This window comes from Manacus candei, unplaced genomic scaffold, assembly GCF_025592945.1.
Source record: "Manacus candei isolate 608988 ecotype Guabito, Panama unplaced genomic scaffold, ASM2559294v1 h1tg000071l, whole genome shotgun sequence".
In the NCBI taxonomy this organism is placed as follows: domain Eukaryota; kingdom Metazoa; phylum Chordata; class Aves; order Passeriformes; family Pipridae; genus Manacus; species Manacus candei.
In genome coordinates, this window is record NW_026138119.1 from 4,357,019 (window position 1) to 4,373,482 (window position 16,464).

The 16,464-nt window shown below is 47.6% G+C and overlaps 1 protein-coding gene across 1 annotated transcript in view; it reads right to left on the reverse strand.

Moving 5' to 3' along the window:
* The window catches only part of CFAP77 (cilia and flagella associated protein 77), a 59,842-nt gene that overhangs the window by 6,615 nt on the left and 36,763 nt on the right, over positions 1-16,464 (reverse strand). Inside the window, exons 4-5 of the mRNA XM_051807694.1 lie at positions 4,834-4,936; positions 3,595-3,690 (exon numbers count right to left, since the gene is read on the reverse strand). Of these exons, the coding sequence (XP_051663654.1) occupies positions 3,595-3,690; positions 4,834-4,936 (199 nt within the window). The remainder of the gene's footprint in view (positions 1-3,594; positions 3,691-4,833; positions 4,937-16,464) is intronic.

Sequence of the window (16,464 nt, forward strand, 5' to 3'; positions counted from 1 at the left end):
AGGAGTGACACAGGGATGGGACACATCCCATGAATATGGGGAACAGGAGTATTTAAGGCTGAGAGAATTGGGATTGTTCAGCCTGGGAAAGAGAAGGCTTTGGGCTGACCTGATTGCAGCCTTCCAGTACCAGTGAGGGAACTTACAGGAAAGATGGGGCAAGACTGTTTACAGGAGATGTAGTGACAGGACAAGGGGAAATGGTTTCAAATTGAAAGAGTAGGTTTAGATTAGATATTAGGAAAAAATTGTTCATTCTGAGGGTGGTGAGGCCCTGGCACAGGTGTTCCATCCCTGGAAGTATGGCTGCCCCATCCCTGGAAGTGTCCAAGGCCAGGTTGGAAGGGGCTCTGAACAACCTGGTCTAGTGGAAGGTGTCCCTGCCCATGGCAGGGGAGTAGAAACAAGATGATCTTTGAGGTCCCTTCCAACCCAAACCATTCTATGATTTATGTCCATGCTGGGTGCCCAAGAGTACAGTCCCTAGGGAATGTAGTCCCTCATCTACAAATAAATTAAGTTTTGGTTCACAGTCCCAGCCATGTTGGCAAAACCTGAGCCCAGGAATCATGTCACTGCAGGCAGAGCAAGGCAGAGGCTGTTTGCTTTGGGGGATGACTGAGGAAGAGGAGGGCAGTAGAAGCATCTTGCTGAGGGTAGTAAGGAGTTAATTTGTTTGGTTTTGTTAAAACAATATAAAAAATAATTTAAAAAACCCCACTACAATACTTTCCCTAATGAACTGCCCATCAGGAGATGACTGGCTCCCTGTGACCTGTCTGTCTTGGTGAGCTGGGGGGCCCAGGGGACCACGAGTTGGTTCTCCAGAGCGGAACAGGAGCGATCACCCAGTGTGGGAGAGCCTGTGAACCACCCGGTTAGCTTAATAGTGTGGGCCATTATTCTAAAGCAGTGGGGCTGAAACCTAAATCCAAATGAAAATATAGTCAATTTGTCTGTACTTTACTGACTGAATGGCTATGTAATGCCATGCAGCTCTGGCAACACAGGCAGCAAGCAGAGGCAATTAGTGGGGAGGGAAAAGCTCCTTTGTTTTGTTCTCTTCCACTTCCTGGGCAAGCTCTAGCAAGGTGCCAGGAAAGAGTCTTGGAGGGACTGAATGGAAAGTCCAGTTTAAGAGCCAGTAGTGACATCCATGCCCAGTTTCTGCAGCTCTTTGTAAGAGGTCAGGATGGGAGTAGAAAAATCTTCCTTGTTGATTTTTACGGGTCCAAAGGAACAAAGTCTCACCTTCCTGCTGCTGCCTATTTTGGGTTATAAACCACCTCGGTAGCTGGGTGCTCTGCATTGCTCCCCTCAGGCCCAGAGCAGGCCAGACTTAAAGGCATGACACCAGATGATGGGGTGAGTGTGACAAGAAAGGACAAGTGGCTTGAGAACATCACACTCCTGCAGCTCACACCAGCCTCAGGTCACATGGAAATAAAGTTCAAAGTGGGGCTGTGCTCAGGGCAATGGAGTCTCTGAATATTCTTGTCCAGGGTTTGGAGTATTTCCCAGGTCATGAGAGTTTTCTGTACTGGCCAGAGCAGGACAATGTCACTGAAGGCTGGTAGGAGATAATATGCAGATGGAGTCTGCTAACAAGCTTTCTGTAAAGCGATATTTTTGTGGTTGCCTTTCCTACTTTTTTTGCACAGTAGGATGAGGGTGTTACATGGATTATAGACAGTGTTTTGGTTTATTGTCACCTTGGTAAAGAAGGGACTGACACTGACTTCTGGAGTCCCTGGGTTTGGTTGAAGGGTTAGGCCAGTCTGCTTTCAAGACCATTCTACCACCTTTGTAGAATCCACCTTTACAGTGGTAGTTAAATAACTGTTCAGTGGCCATCAAGTGTCTTTGAGAATCAACTTTCTCTGGGTTGTTGTTGCTGCTTTTATATGGGGAAGCATTTATGGATGTATGAAGTTATTTTTCCATGGAGGAAACCATGCACTGAAAGTCAAGTGAGTAACAAATTCCCTGATCCAAGTTCTGTCGTGGGCTGTGCCTGTTTAGATCTGCAGCTGGGGAAAGGCAAACCTTCCAGGTTAATGAGAAAGGAGGGATACAGAAATCTGCAGAGGCTGTGCAAAATGAGCTGTCCCTCCTCTCTGGATGCTGCTCCTGTGAAGGCAGGGAAGAGGAGAGGAAGGAGAAAGGCACAAAGAAGAAAAGACTCCAAGGTTTGAGAACTGTGGCTGGGGGAGGAACCCAACCACAGCCATGGATGAAACAAAAGGCAAAGCACGAAGCAGAACACAGGCTGAAAAATGAACAGTGATGGAAAGGTCTGGGGTGAGAGGAGCTCTAAAGAGGAGGCTTGCCCCAGTATCTCGTGTGACTTCCACAATCTGTTTAACAGCGATCGGTCATGTTCTCTCGCTGACACTCGCCGCAGCAGCAGCTCTGAGCTGACAGGCAGTGGGGATAAATGATTACTGACATATGCTAATCGGACAGTCTGAGACAGGACAGAAGAGGAATACATCAAGGTGCTGCAAAACACGTTTCTTGGGCAAAACTCCCCAACTTGTACGAGTAAATCAGCTTCAGGAAGTCACAAGGCTTCTCGGTTGTTTTAAACCGCGGTTAAAAATCGGCAGCGTGGCAAAAAAATAACCCCACCAGAACAAGAGCTGGGGTGGGGACCTCAGAGGCTCTTTGCAGTGGTATCTGTCAATGCCAGGTATGATTTTGGCCACGTAAACTCCCTGCAGGGTTTCAGTGCTTTCATTTTCTGGTGTCTCCTTTCCATTCCACTTGCCCAGCTCTTTCCCCTTCCTCCCTAAAATGCCCCCTAGCTCTTCACTTGGAGTTTCCCTGTAATTTACACCACAGATAAAGGTAACAGAACTCAAACAAGCACCCCAGAGCACAGCAGCTTGCACAGATGAATTCAGGGAGGTGTTTAGATCCCAGTGCTGGAACAAGAAACCTTCACCTTGGCTCTTATTTGGATCAATTAAAGGAAGTGTCATGCACATCTACAACCTGGCCAGACCCTTTGCTTAGTCTCAGGATAAATATTGTCAATCAGGCAGTTTAGAGAGGTATCAAGAGTGCAGCTTTCTGGAAAGCTCTAATTCTTGTGTGGGAAAGCCTCCTGAAACATCTGCTGTGGTTTGAATTGGTTGTGGTGAGAGCTGATGAAATGTCAGGGTACCAAAATGCAGGTGTGACTGTCCTGTTTGTGTAGGGCCATTGTGGGGACACCAGCAGAGAACAAAGGCCACCCCTGTTCTAACAGTGATACATAAAAAGATGCTCCTCATCTCATTGTGAGTGAAGGTGCACACAAGTCAGAAAATAAGTTAGCTGGATAACTGCTGCCTCTCTTCCAGGGCTTATGGCTAGCAAACAAATCCCACCCTAAAGTCCAAAAGGGGCTGATGTTTGAACCCATTTGGGACCACTTTAAGGTTTGGGTCTCAAGGAGCTCTGAGCTAAGAGCCTCATTGTGTCCTAAGGATGTTATTTGGACATGTGGGCTAGAAGGTGTCCCTGAGTTCACCCAAGTGCTTGTAGAGCCCAGAAAAGCCGAGTTTAGCCAGGGGGTGGGTTGTGGTGGGATGTCAGAGCGTTCCATACCTTCTCAAAGCGGGCTGGGTGCCAGAAGGACTCCTCCTTGACGGGGGGTGGGTGCGTGCGCAGGTACGTGGTGCGATTGCCACGCACCTGGTCCAGCTGAAACCAAAGGGAAACAACAGCGAGCTCAGAGGGCTGCACAGCCACAGCAGCAGCCTGGTGTCATGCAGTGCAGGGACACTGGGGTGGACAAGGCTAAAAGTCACTTTGGCCTGATGACCACAACTGCCTGATGTGGGCAGTTTTTCGTGCCCGTGCAGCTGATAGTGGTATTAAAATGTAATGATGAGGAAAACATGAGCAGCTGTCAGCTCTCAGTGCCTGCTTTATACAGCATCCCAGGGAGATGGCCACTTCCTGCAGGAAGCCCTGTGCCCTGAGCTACAGCAGTGGCTCACCACCAGCTGGGAAAGCCACTTCCACCACCCCCACCACGGTGGGGTTTGCTGGTGTGTGTTGCTCTCTGATTAATTGCAGCTCACAGTGCTTGATAGTCCCAGCACAAGCCAGTGCAGGTACCTGGTGAATGTTTTGGCCACTGCATGAAACCATGGGGAGTCTGTCTGCTCTGTGGTCTAGGATGTAGGTTTGTGTTGCTTAGCTCAGTAATTGGTGGCTGCAGGCTTTGGGAACTTGGTGGAGAAAACTTAGGGACTAAAAACATCAGTCATTAATAGATAAAGTAGGGATGCACTTCCCAACATCCCAGGCTGGTGTATTCATAAAGGAACTGCTAATTAAGGATACTGTTTTCCTGCATTTCAACTATAAAGCATAGTTTGTGATGGCAGTAAACCCATTGAAATTGGTCATTACCATATTAGCTTGACTCTTCTTTGAGCCATTAACTAATAAAACAGTCATTGGCTGCTTTTAAATGATATTACAATGTTGGTGTGTTTAACAACCCAGTGTTATACTCCAACAACTGCTGTGGGTGCTGCCATCAACCACACCATGCCAGGGGCAGGGCTGGTCCTTCCAACATTTACTGGCTGTCCTCCTGTTGTGGCCACTGTCACGGGTAACCTGAGCAGAGCTGATGCTGCCCAAAGGACAGTTCAAGGGGCTCCTGGCATGGGATGCTCACCTCTGTTAGGCTTCATCAGCCTTTTAGTAGTCAGGGAGGATGTTTTCCCAGCTGAGAGCCCTCCCCATCCATCAAGGGGTAGGGCAGTGGGGGGTTCTGCCCAGTAGCAGTGCAGTGCACAGCAAGGGGAAGCACTGCTGCAGTATTATCACCTTTTTCTTTTCGATTTTCTGGACTCTTGTCCGGGCTCTCTGGCGCTCCATCCACATCTCCTTGTATCTGTGTTGGATGATGTCATAAATGGGAGTGGAAGGCCTGGAAAACATTGAAAAGACAACAATATAATCTCCAGGGGTAATGCCTCTCTTTACCTCCCCGTGCTGGTTCACATCTCTGCTCCTGGAAAGTGTTACTGGTGAGAACAAGAATAAAGCCTTGCACTGGGAAAGGCTTTTTCTTCCTCAAGAAACCTCAAACCCACATTCATTTGCAGTTAACATACCACCATCTGCACACACCTGGGCACAATTTCTATCTTTGCACAACTTTTTGTAGCAGCTCTGTCCAGACCCTGGTGTGCTGGAAGGACCACAGAGCACCACAGACTTCAGCTCAGCCTTGGGCTGGGCTTTGGTGTTGCCACTCTGGAGCTCAGAGGAGCAGCTCTGGCTGGATCCCCTCCAGTGGAGGAACCACTGGGTGCAAAGTGTGTTTTGCTAAGATGACACTGCTTTTGCTATTAAAATCTCTCTCATGTTTGCACCAAAGGCTGCAAACAGATGCAATGATGGATTGGGTGAGAGGAGTAAGTGCTGTCCTAAGCAATTTGAATGGGGATAAAAATGGACTCAATGCAGATGGTCAGGTGTCTGCAGCAGAAAGCAGAGCTGAAATGCTGAGCCCTGGGCTAGTTCCTGAGCTGCACAGACCAGATATATTTGCCCCTTGAAACAAGGTTCCAGGGAGCATGCAAGGAGCAAGGGGGAGACAGCAGTGGAGAGGAGCTGCAGATGACTATGTTTCTAGAAAAACAGGAAAAAAAGGCAGTGGCTTATTGGCCAGTGTCCCATTTAGCTGCTCTGAGTTGGCATTAACCTGACCAGCTTGTGGCAGAGCTGCAGCCTGAAATTGTTGAGCCTTGCTCCTTGCAAGTGAGGATACTTTAACTTCATCAGCCAGTGTGGGAGGCAGACCTGGCAGTGGCAGCAGCAGGACTCCTGCCTTGAGGACAGCGTATCAGTTATTGCCGTGGTCCTGCTGCTCTTCTTTTCCCCCAGAAGCAAACACTTGAAGGTGATGGAGGACCTCGATCTCGAGTTTTATGGGTCCTTGTCCTTGCACACCTTGCTGAGGAGGGACTTTGCTGATCTCAGCAGCAGCCGATGACTGTGGAGCTCCCACCTGTGGCCTGCAGTGCCTTCAGCTGCAGCTCCCCTAACAGGGACAGTGCTTTCCCTGCCTGTCCCGACCAACTGCAAGGCACTGGGGATTTGGGATAACTTCTGGGCCACCAGCTCCACCAGAAGGTCTTTTTCTGCAAAGATCCCATGTGCCACAGAGTGAGCTGGTGCTTTGTGGCTCTTGGCAGGAGTGGGTCCAAAATTGACAGCCGCCAGCTTTTAGCAGCCTGGAGAATCCTTGATGATCACAGAGGGCACCAGCAGCGCGTATGCAAATAGTAACTCTTCTGTTTCTTGTTCCTTCACCCCTGTGGTGACTTTTATTACTTAATTATTGCACACCACATGCTTCAAAACAGCCTAATCTATGGTCGTGTTTTCTAATGATACTAGATGTGCAATCCAGCAATATACATCCCAAGGGGGCATTCATATCAGAGGAGACATCCTTCTGCAGACCTCCTGTTTCATAGATCACATGCTGCAGGGCTTTTCAAGCCTTTGCTTACAAATCAGCTCTGCTGCTCCAGACAGTAATCTGGAGACACCCGGTGCCAAAGGCGACACTGACATTTACCCTTTGTCCCCTCTTCTTCCCCCTCCTTCCCTTCTATTTTGGCCTTTCACACTGATCAGAGCTGGGCAAAATATTTAGAGAGGTTAAAAGATGTGGTGAACCTGCAGTCAAGTGTCTTATTGTCTGTGTGGGGTCTCCAGTCTCATTGTGTGGTGTAAATTTTGGTATTCCTGACACAGGGTGAGCATTGCACATGAGCTTCTCTCCTCCTGCCCCTTTGCTCTCCAAGGCAGGAGCCTTCCTGGTGTGCAGGAGTAGCAGGGAGGGATGCAGGAAAGCACTGAGCCTTTGTAGTCCTTGATTATTGATTTTTGTGGAAGTTGAATGGGTTTTCACATCTCTATGGAGGTGACTTTTACCTTCTCCAGTGGACCAGCCAGTTGGTGACTGATTAGTCCACAGCTGGCTTGTAAGTAAATGCTTGAAAGGACACATTTGGGTTGATGCTCTTCAGAGGTCCTTCCCTGCCGTGTGATTAATCACATTTAAGTCCTGATCCAGCAAAGTATAGAGTCATGCCTGGAATGGTGCACGCATGAACTGCCTCGGAAATCGGCGGGAATGACTCGTGTGCTCACTTATCCACGTGAGCTCTGGGGGGGCTGCAGGACATGAGGCTTCCTCTGGCTTTTCCTGCCTCCTTTGAGAGAAACACTGAGAGAGTGGGGAAGAGCAGGGGATATCAGGTAACACACTTTGACTGAGGTTACTGGAGGAATTCCAGTGAGGCAGCTTTTCCTCTGTAGGTCAAACCCTGATCTCATAGGAGTGGACAGGGAGTTTGGCCCCGATATTGGTGACACTTGGCAGGGTGACAGCCCTTATTTGCAGCTTATTTGGCCTTTGGGAAAATGTGCTCTCACCTCAGTGTTACTTAAGGACAGGAATGAAGGGCTTGTGTGCTCTGTTTCCTTTTGTCACCCTGTCCAGATGTCACTCCTGAACTGGGAGGATTTTACTGTGGGGAGAGCGGGGGAAGCATCCGCTGAAAATGCTTATTGCAGATTAAAATCCATCTCATCCAGAGTAACTCAGATCTCCTTGTTTTGGCACAAGCACCCTGCCACAGAAAGGCAAGGCAAAGAAGTTCTGATAGGATGTAACAAATTATTTATAATTATAGGGAAAAAAAATCCTCAGCTGCTTCCTTTTATAGTCAAATAGTTGGAGCCACTTCTAATGTTGACATTTCCTAAATATTTTAAAATTTATCTGTGCACATTTTCGAAACTATTATCCCTGAAACAGTTCCTGTCTCTTTAATAGAATCTCTCTAATTTACTTTCAAGAGTCAGGGTACAGACCTATTTTCAACTGAAATGACAAGCACCTGCTAACTTGGTTATACAATGTGGAATGCCAGTCTGCCAGAAATCTCCTGGAAAAGAAGCTGCAGCCTCCTAATAGGCTATTTTACTGTGAAAACAATGTTAAAAAGTATAATAAAGTATTAACAATATTAAAATAAAACAGTGTAGGCCTTAAATGAGCTACAAACTAGTTAAATCTATTCTATTCAATATGAGCCTTCAGTGCTTTGCAGCTGATACCTCAGAGCTGGGATTTATCTAAAATGAAGGCACCAGGGACATGCAAGAGAAATGGTAATTATAATTTGCAAACATTAGGCTGACACTTTTCTGTGTATGTGTGTATAAATTCTGACAGCTGTGATTGGTGCCATGCCAAATAGTGCTCCACCACCCTGGGAAAGGCTCAGTTTCTGGCAGGCCATCCTCGGAGCAGCAGCTCATTAAAACTTTGGAGAAGGAGAAGTTGCCGAAAACAGGAAGGCGTCAGAACCATCTGAGGGATTTTTGGTACACGCTTGTTGAAAGGTGTTTGAGAAGAGAGCCTTGGGTCTGACAAACTGGAATTTTAGTACGCCTCTCCGTTCACAGTGGGGCAAAATAATTGGTCATCAGTGACTACTAATTTGGTTTAGTAGCCAGAGGCATTTTTTTTCTTCCCAGAAAATCAATGACAGTGCCGAGGTCTGTTCAGCGTGATTCAGCTCAAGACGGGTCCTCATTTAGCTCTTGATGCTTCTTCCACTGGAGACAGCTATTTTGTTAAAATGAAATTAAAATCTATCTATAATGCGCAGCTCGGGGAGTAGCACCCGTCAACGCCATGCTGCTCTTGAGGTTTCAAGGTTGTCAGTCTCCCCTCAAACTTATTTTCAAAGGTTTATGTATCAACTGATACGGAAAAAAAAAAGGTACTTGGGAAAAGCAGATACAGAGGACTTTGCTCAGGAAGGAGGTTTATAGCACCTTGAAAGGTGCAATCAATTTGATTGCTAAGTTGTGTTGTAAAAGGGTAAAAACTTGGCTTGTGATTGCTTTCTTCTTGTGTAATGCAGAAGCAGAGGGGCTTGTAAATATTTCAGTGCCAGCTCCAGCCCGTGGATGTTCCGGGGGGCTCTCCAGCCAGGGCAGGCAGCTCCCGCAGCACTTTTCCCGCTGCTGGTCAGGACGTGCTCGGGCGGGGAGCGGGGCAGGGAGCAGAGGACGATGTGCACAGGCAGCGGCTCCCCGGCGGCCGCGCAGCTGTTTGGGCTGGGCCGAAAACGCTGCTCCGATTGCAGCGGCAGCTTAGAGGCAGCAGGATCTGGCCCTGCAAAGGTGCTTATGCAACAGATAAATCACAGAATGGAATTTGTCTGCAGTCCTGATGTTAAAACCGTGTTGCCGCACCACTGCCTATCCCGAAACTTTAACCCTTTCTTGAAAGGTTAATGACGTTTCAGGGGGGTTTAGTCCTTGCTGGTGTCCTTCCATCTAAGACGTGCTTTTGCTGCACAGCCAGGATGTGTCTTTGGGGTCTTCAGTCCTCAGGGGAGGCAGCTGCAGGGGCACCACCTTTGTATTCCTTTCTAGTGTACCTCATGCAGGGGAGGGTTTGTCCCGTGATAGCTGTGTCCGTACAGAGATCTCCCTGCGGCTCCTGGACAGGCCAGCAGAAGTTGTTTCTACCAGCAAAGGGTTGTTTCTTGTGGAATCATTAGGGTTGGAAAAGACCTCCAAGATCAAGTCTAACTGGTTTCTTGTTGGGAAGCAGTTTGGTGTCCAGCATCTCTTGGGCAGATTATCTTCAGCAAATAAAGCACAAGCTGGGGGGGTCTGTGACTCTGCTCGGGGCCTTGGGGTACCCCCAAAGCAGGCAGCAGTGAGACATTAGTGCTCAGCTCCCTCTGCCCTGAAAGGGGGCTGAGAGCACAGGAAGACTCTGCTTACGGCTCCCTTGTCCTGCTATATTGTCTCCCTTCCTCCCTGGTTACTGATGGGCTGCAGGTAGCCATCTATCTCCCATTAATTTGTCTCCGTGTAGCCCAGCAGGAAGCTGGGGTGTGATTACAGCTCTGGCCCTCGTTCGAGAGCCGGCACGGCCCCGGCATCCCCCTGCAAACTGCCTGGCTCTGCCTCGCCTTAATTGTTCCCCTTTGGCCGGTGGACCTGTCTCCTCTAACAAGGGCTGCGAGGAGGGCCGAGGTAATTGAAGCACTTAGCCACACTCCCCAGCACTGCCTCCTGCAGCTAATTAGGAAAGAGGGCCGCTGGGCTCTTCATTATTTCTTTTAATTGTTTGTGGGTTTTGCATAAGGGTGAATGGCAGAAGAGGGATGTGCAGTTAGCGGTGAATTCTTGACTTTGAAATTTGTATAAAAGGTCACTTACAATTTGTTAACGTTTTTCACAGGGGTGAATTCAATTAGCGGCTCTGAAGTCCCCACACGTGGGTGTGTTTGTGAGGAGAGGGAGAGGCGGCAAAACGCGCTGGGTGTGAGTCTAAAGGCTCTTCATTTTCCTAAGAAGCTTGTAGACTATAAAGTTATACACCCCTTACAGCTTTATGGTCCTCTAAATAGGTCCTGGCAATAAACCCATGGAGAGGCCCAAAAGATCATTTCCAAATGATCTCCACTTGTCCTCACTTTCCATTAACCACTGAAGAAAATAACAAGAGAAAAATTGGTAGAGAACACTCAGGGACCAATTTTTTTTTGCAGTCTTTGGGCTGGCAAAACTCTCAGTTGCAACAGTGGGTCTTCCACCCATGTGGCAGCTGCGGGATCTGTGCTGCCAAGGCACTGATTACTCTGAATTTCCAAAGCTTCTTTACAATCCTTGTAATTTGGGTGAGGAAATAACAATATAAATTATTTCACCGTGGGCAGCCAATGAGGCAGTGGCTTCTTCTAAGTGTCAGAGGATCTGTTATTTTGCTCCAAGGGCTCGTATGTGTAGAACAGTAAAAAGAATAAAATCCATTGTAAACATGCACTTTAGAAGATTTATCAGATGCTCAGAGCTGTACTTAGGAGTACACATGGATACAAGAGCACCAATTTGCCTTACTGTTCCCTCCCAGGCCGAGTGAGATGTTTACTTGCAACAGTCCTAAATGCACATATGGAAACGTGTCTTGCAGTGAAGATACCAAACCAGCTTTTACCCTTTAAATAACTGGCTTTACAAGCTTAAATTTGTGTGTTAGCATTGATTTTTGGGGTTGGAGATACCTTTTGGCTGACTCAGTTGAAGATTATGTAGGGTTATCTTCAACATATTTGTCTACAGGCTGGAACTCTGCTGTTACTCTCTGAGAAACTCAGGTGGGACGTGATTCTGGGACAGAGCTGTTCTGTCTGGGGTCTCAATCCATGGCTGAGAGTGAACAGTGCTCAGTTTGCAGCCACCAACAAATGCAAAACATCCAAATGAGTGAAAAACCAAGAAAAAAAACCCTCCAGTGCTGAGCAAAATAAATCAAAGAGCAAGGTCTTCCCCTTGACCTCCGTCCCATGCTTGAATCTCTCTGGATGGGTGGGAACATGACTTTGTTTGAAAGGAGAAGATGTCAATGAGGGCTGAAAAGCTTTGCTTTCACAAAAAGGATTCGGTGGTTATTCCCCCCTGACCCAGGTTTTCATTGCAAAGGCAGCAAAAGCAAAAGTTGCTAAAAGAAAAAAATCCACTTGTGGCAAGAAGTAGTTTTAGATGGTAAAAGTTTTGAAAGAATTTTTTCAGCCAGCTGTAATCAATGGAGATAAACCCACAGAAAGCAGCCAGTCTGTGTGAGAGAGTAAATTACTTTCCTATTCAGTGTAAATTGGTAATAAGGGATCTAAATCTCTGTTCTTTAGATCTTTTTTTTCCCAGCTCTGTGGCTGATGTGCAGGACCCAAACCTTATGCCAAACCATGACTTGCCTGTTTATTTTCTCTTAAGCTGTGAACCTGAAGTAGTCAGAAACTGTTATAACTGCAGTAAATAACTACACTGGAGGAGAATCAGCATCTTCATGGGGCACTCAGGAGTTTTTGAAGGGCGCAACAGGTTTTTCTGCCCAACCAGAAGCTGCAGCCACCGGGGCACGAGGCAGCAAGATGCAGGTGGATGGGGCTGGGTAGTGATGAGAGCACATACCCAGCCTGGAACATTTCCAGTGGAAGAAAACTATCCTTGGAATAGAAATTCTTATCTTAGCAATGTGAGAATGGTGGCAGAGACACAAAGTGCCTTTCACTGTGGAATTGGATAGGATGTGTAATTATCTGAGCTGATGGGAGTCCTGTATTTTTTGACTTGGTTGCGTTTTTCTGGCGCTGTCATCCTGACAGTGATTCCAGTCACTATGTCTCATTTTTACAACTTGTTTTGTCAGTGCTCAGATATTTCTTTTTCTAAAAGTTTTGTTTGCCCTAATCCTTAGGATTTTAATGGCTTTACACTCTCTTGGTTTGGCTTCTAGTGCTCGTGGGTCAGATGTGGGCTTGCTGTGATATTAGACTTTCTTGCCTGTCCAGCTTTTTTTTCGGGGTCAGGTATTAATGACCTGAAATGTTCTCTAAGTGTCTCAAAAATAAACCTACCAGTGCATTCCGTGTGCTGAAGAGATGCTGGAAATACCTCAGTACCTTTGGGCAGCTTTCTAAACTTTGTTCTGTGTGAAAACATCATGGGTGGAAAGACCACTTGCTAAGCAGAGCATGAACTTTGAAACCTTCCTTTTTGGGCAAGGTGAAAGATTAGGACAATTGCAAATGATACAAATTAAAGAGGAGGTATTAGATAATTGATGCCCTTGGCCAATTGTAACAATTCAAAGAGAGATTGCAATGACCAAATGCTTTAGGGAGGCAAGTTTGCTACAGAACATGGTGAAAGCAGCTGCCAAAGAATTAAGACCAGTTTTGGAGAATGGGAGGTGGAATGGAGGGAGGAGATGAAGATAAAACGAAAATGGGATGTAAAATTCGGGAAAGGGACAACTGAAGCGAAGGCAGACAGTGGGGGGGACCCGGCAGGAGCCATGGGGATGACAGAGTGCCAGGGAAATCCTGCCAGCACACCCAAGGTCAGCCCAACCTACAGGCCAACTGCCAAGTGGATGGCAGCACGTGGGAGGCAGGGTTATGGCCATGCAGGGTTGGAAGGAGGTCCAGGTGCAGGATGGCAGAGAGTGGCACGTCTGTGCAGTCCTTGTGTCCAGGAATAGGTTCTGGGACACAGTGGGAAGACTTAGGGAACTTACTAAGAGATGAATGAAAGCTTTTCTCTCAAAGCAGCCCTGGCAGTGTTGGGCAGTGTGTTCATGCTGAGGGTGCACTCTGCTTGCTCCTGGGGAGAGAACTTGTGCTTGGGGTACCAACTGTGTGCTGGTGTTGTTTTGGCTTCAAACTCCTTGTATGACCTTGCACAAATCAATATAATCTAAAATCTGGCTATAGACAGCATCCACATCTTTGTGGTTACTTCTACTTCCAAAAGCTGTTCATTTAATGTTGGCTAATTTCAGTGCCCAGTGAAATTCAATCAGAAAAGGTGGTCAGGAGGATAAATGTGGGTCTGGACATTGACTGGGGTTTCCAAATGCACCTTGAATGACAGGCAGTGAAGCTGTGACATTGTGTCAATGTGTTCATTGACACCAGTGAAGCTCCTGGAAGTCTTCACAGACTCTCTGTGTCTTTAGGTCTCCACTATCATCAAACCCCAGCCCTCTCAGTGCCCTCCATCCTCCCCCTTGTAAAACAAGGTCATTATTGCAAAGAGTGTGGGGTTGAATAACCTGCCAGTGTTGTGGGGTTATTTTGAATGAAGGGACCTGGGATTTAGGGCCAGGAGGACAGCAACCCTCATCTGCACACATCTTATAGCTCCATAATGTCATGCACAGAGCGTGAGGATGGGGTTTAGCTCCTGGAGGGGAGGTGTTGCCAATGATGGGCATTTTCCTTGGAAGACAAACCTGTAGACCTGCTTGTGTGTTGTTAGCCCGGCACCTCCATTCAGTGGCCATGTGCTCTCTTGCAAATTGTGGCTTGCACGAGGCAGCTCTGGTAGAGATCAGAAGCTGGAGTGTGAATTGGGGGAGGCTGACTGGAGGGTGCCCCTTGGGGGAGGTTGGGACCCCACCACAGCCTCGTTACCGCTGACCTTGGCACGAGCACTGCCTGCTGATGGATCGGCTCCGGAGCTGGACAAGACCCTGGGGAACCACTGCATTATCTATTATCGTCCCATCAGTGCCTCCCCTGACCCCTCCCAGCTCCGAATGCCACAGGCATCAGGGAAGGAATAAATCTCTGTCTGATACTGAGAGAGGGAAGGGAGCGAGAGCAGGAAAAAGGAGAGATGAAAAATGTCCTTTTTATGACTCTCACAACAAAGCTGGCCACATGATTCGTAGCAAACATTACTCTGGGAAAAGGGAGGGAGAGAATGGGGAGGGGGGAATCAGCAAAAAGCAGAGCTGCTTCTCTCCCCTGGAAGATGCCCACGGGGAATTAATAGAGGGGTATGGGTGACCTTTGAAGGTAAATATCCCAGGAAAAGAAAGGAAAGAGGCCTCAGAGCTTCAGAAAGCCCACTCTGTCTGAGGCTGCCTGGTGAAATGCTCCATGCAGCACACGTCCACCGCGAGGGGAAAACACAGGCACAAGTGCTCTGCTGTGCTAGGGGGAGCAGCAGGGCCAGCCCGTGATTAATAAGGCACTAATAGCAACCGCAGCACTTGTGCTCGTTTCTGTTTGGGATGAGCCTGGGGAGAACTCCTGACCTTGGTGTCTTTAGGAGACAGAAGCCTTTAGCAGCACAGCCTGAGCCTGGGGCTGAGCAAGGGCTGGAGATAAGTTGGCAGGGTTTGAGAAGCCCCTTGTGCATCACCCCCTGAGCACAGACACCTTCCTGTGGCAGCTGCTGAGTTATTTGGGTTCTAAGCCCTGTGCTGCTGTTCCCAGGGGGGCAGCCCAGCCCTGCAATTCCCACGGTGTGGGAGAGCCACAGCAGGGCTGTGGGTGCACACTGGGAGGGTTTGCACTGGTGTTCTGGGGCTGTCCCAGAGCACCACTGGCATCAGGAAGGGTGTCTCCAGCTGCTTCCAGTGCAGTGGGAAAGCACCTTTGCTCTCTGCCCTTCTTGGCCATGTTTTCTGTGCTGTGGGCTGGGGAATGATGGGCAGGCTCTGTTCTTGCTGGAAAACTTCACTGCACCTGAGAAGTTTATCCAAGCTCTTATTTCTAAGAGGCATGGAGTGCTTGGAGTCATGGAAAGAGACCATACACCACCGTTTTTTTCTTCTGCCCCCAGACAAGCACATGCCTCAGCTGGAAGTGCCTTCCCAGTCAGCAGCACTAAGAACACAGTCCTACAGGGCTTAGGGTCCAAACCCAACTTAAATCCATTGACAACCAAGTCATTTTTAGCAAGACAGGTCTTGCTGAACCTGGGGAGCTGTTACTAGGGATGAGCTCGGGCTGGGGAGTGCTCACCAGAGCTCGTTTCTTTAACTTGCCAGTCATGGAAAAGTGTGTTAAACTCCCACTTTTACCAAAATGGCTGTAACAGCTCCTTGGTAATCCCAGTAATTTGATTTTATCTAAAACGTGCTTTTAAAGTAAAGGGATAAATACAATCAGTCTGCATAAAAGGTAGCTATTAAGGAGCAGGCTAGTTGTACAATAATAACTTTAAATTAAAAGCCCTTTCTCACTACTTCTGCTGTTGTGGGGTCTGCACATTTTCCTTAAAACTTTTGAAACGTGCCCAGGCTTCTTACAGGCAGCCATTTAACCTCCGTTTATGAAGAAATAAAGCAAAATTGATGTTGATTTTGGTCTACATTGGGGGATACTTTTGCAACATAAAAGCCCTTTTGCCTGCAATTTGCAGAGCAGCCCTGTCACATTGGTGAGGGCTGATACTGATAAAGATAAAGCTTTATAGCTGGGGCATTTGCAGCTAACAGCAAGCTAATGCTACATTTTCATTTTGATGCAATTAATGTTAATGTCTGCTACGAAAATTGTCATTAAATACCATTTTAAAATCCATTCAATTTGCATATGCAAAGGCCATTTACTATCATGTAAAATACACGGTGCCGTTCATCATGTCTTTTCTCTAGAATTTGTAGCTGTTATTTTTCTGGTAGTGATTATTATCCAGCTCTTAAAATGAAACCTAATGTCTGGTCCAGACCTGTACAGAGCAAGAAAAAGCCTCTGTGCTCCAGCAGAAGCAGGACTTTCAGAGCCTTTGAGTGCTGGTTTGTGCTGGAGTCCACTGGCTCTTTGAGCCTGCTGTGCTCTCCAGCTGCCCCTGAGTGAAGCCTTAAACATCCTTCTGCAGTGCAAGGGATGGATGGGCAAGATTATGCCCTTCTGGAGGGGCTGCTGGAGGGTCAGCTTGTACCAGCTCCCCTCCAGGAAGCAGAAGGGAGCAGTGAAAACCTTCTTTGCCTCTATTCTGCTCCACTACCAGTTTCTGCCCCATGCAGGATGATGAACTAACAAGTGGGAGAGAGTGGGATAAAGAGCTTGTGAACTGATCCTTAACTCCACCAGAGCATTTCAACCA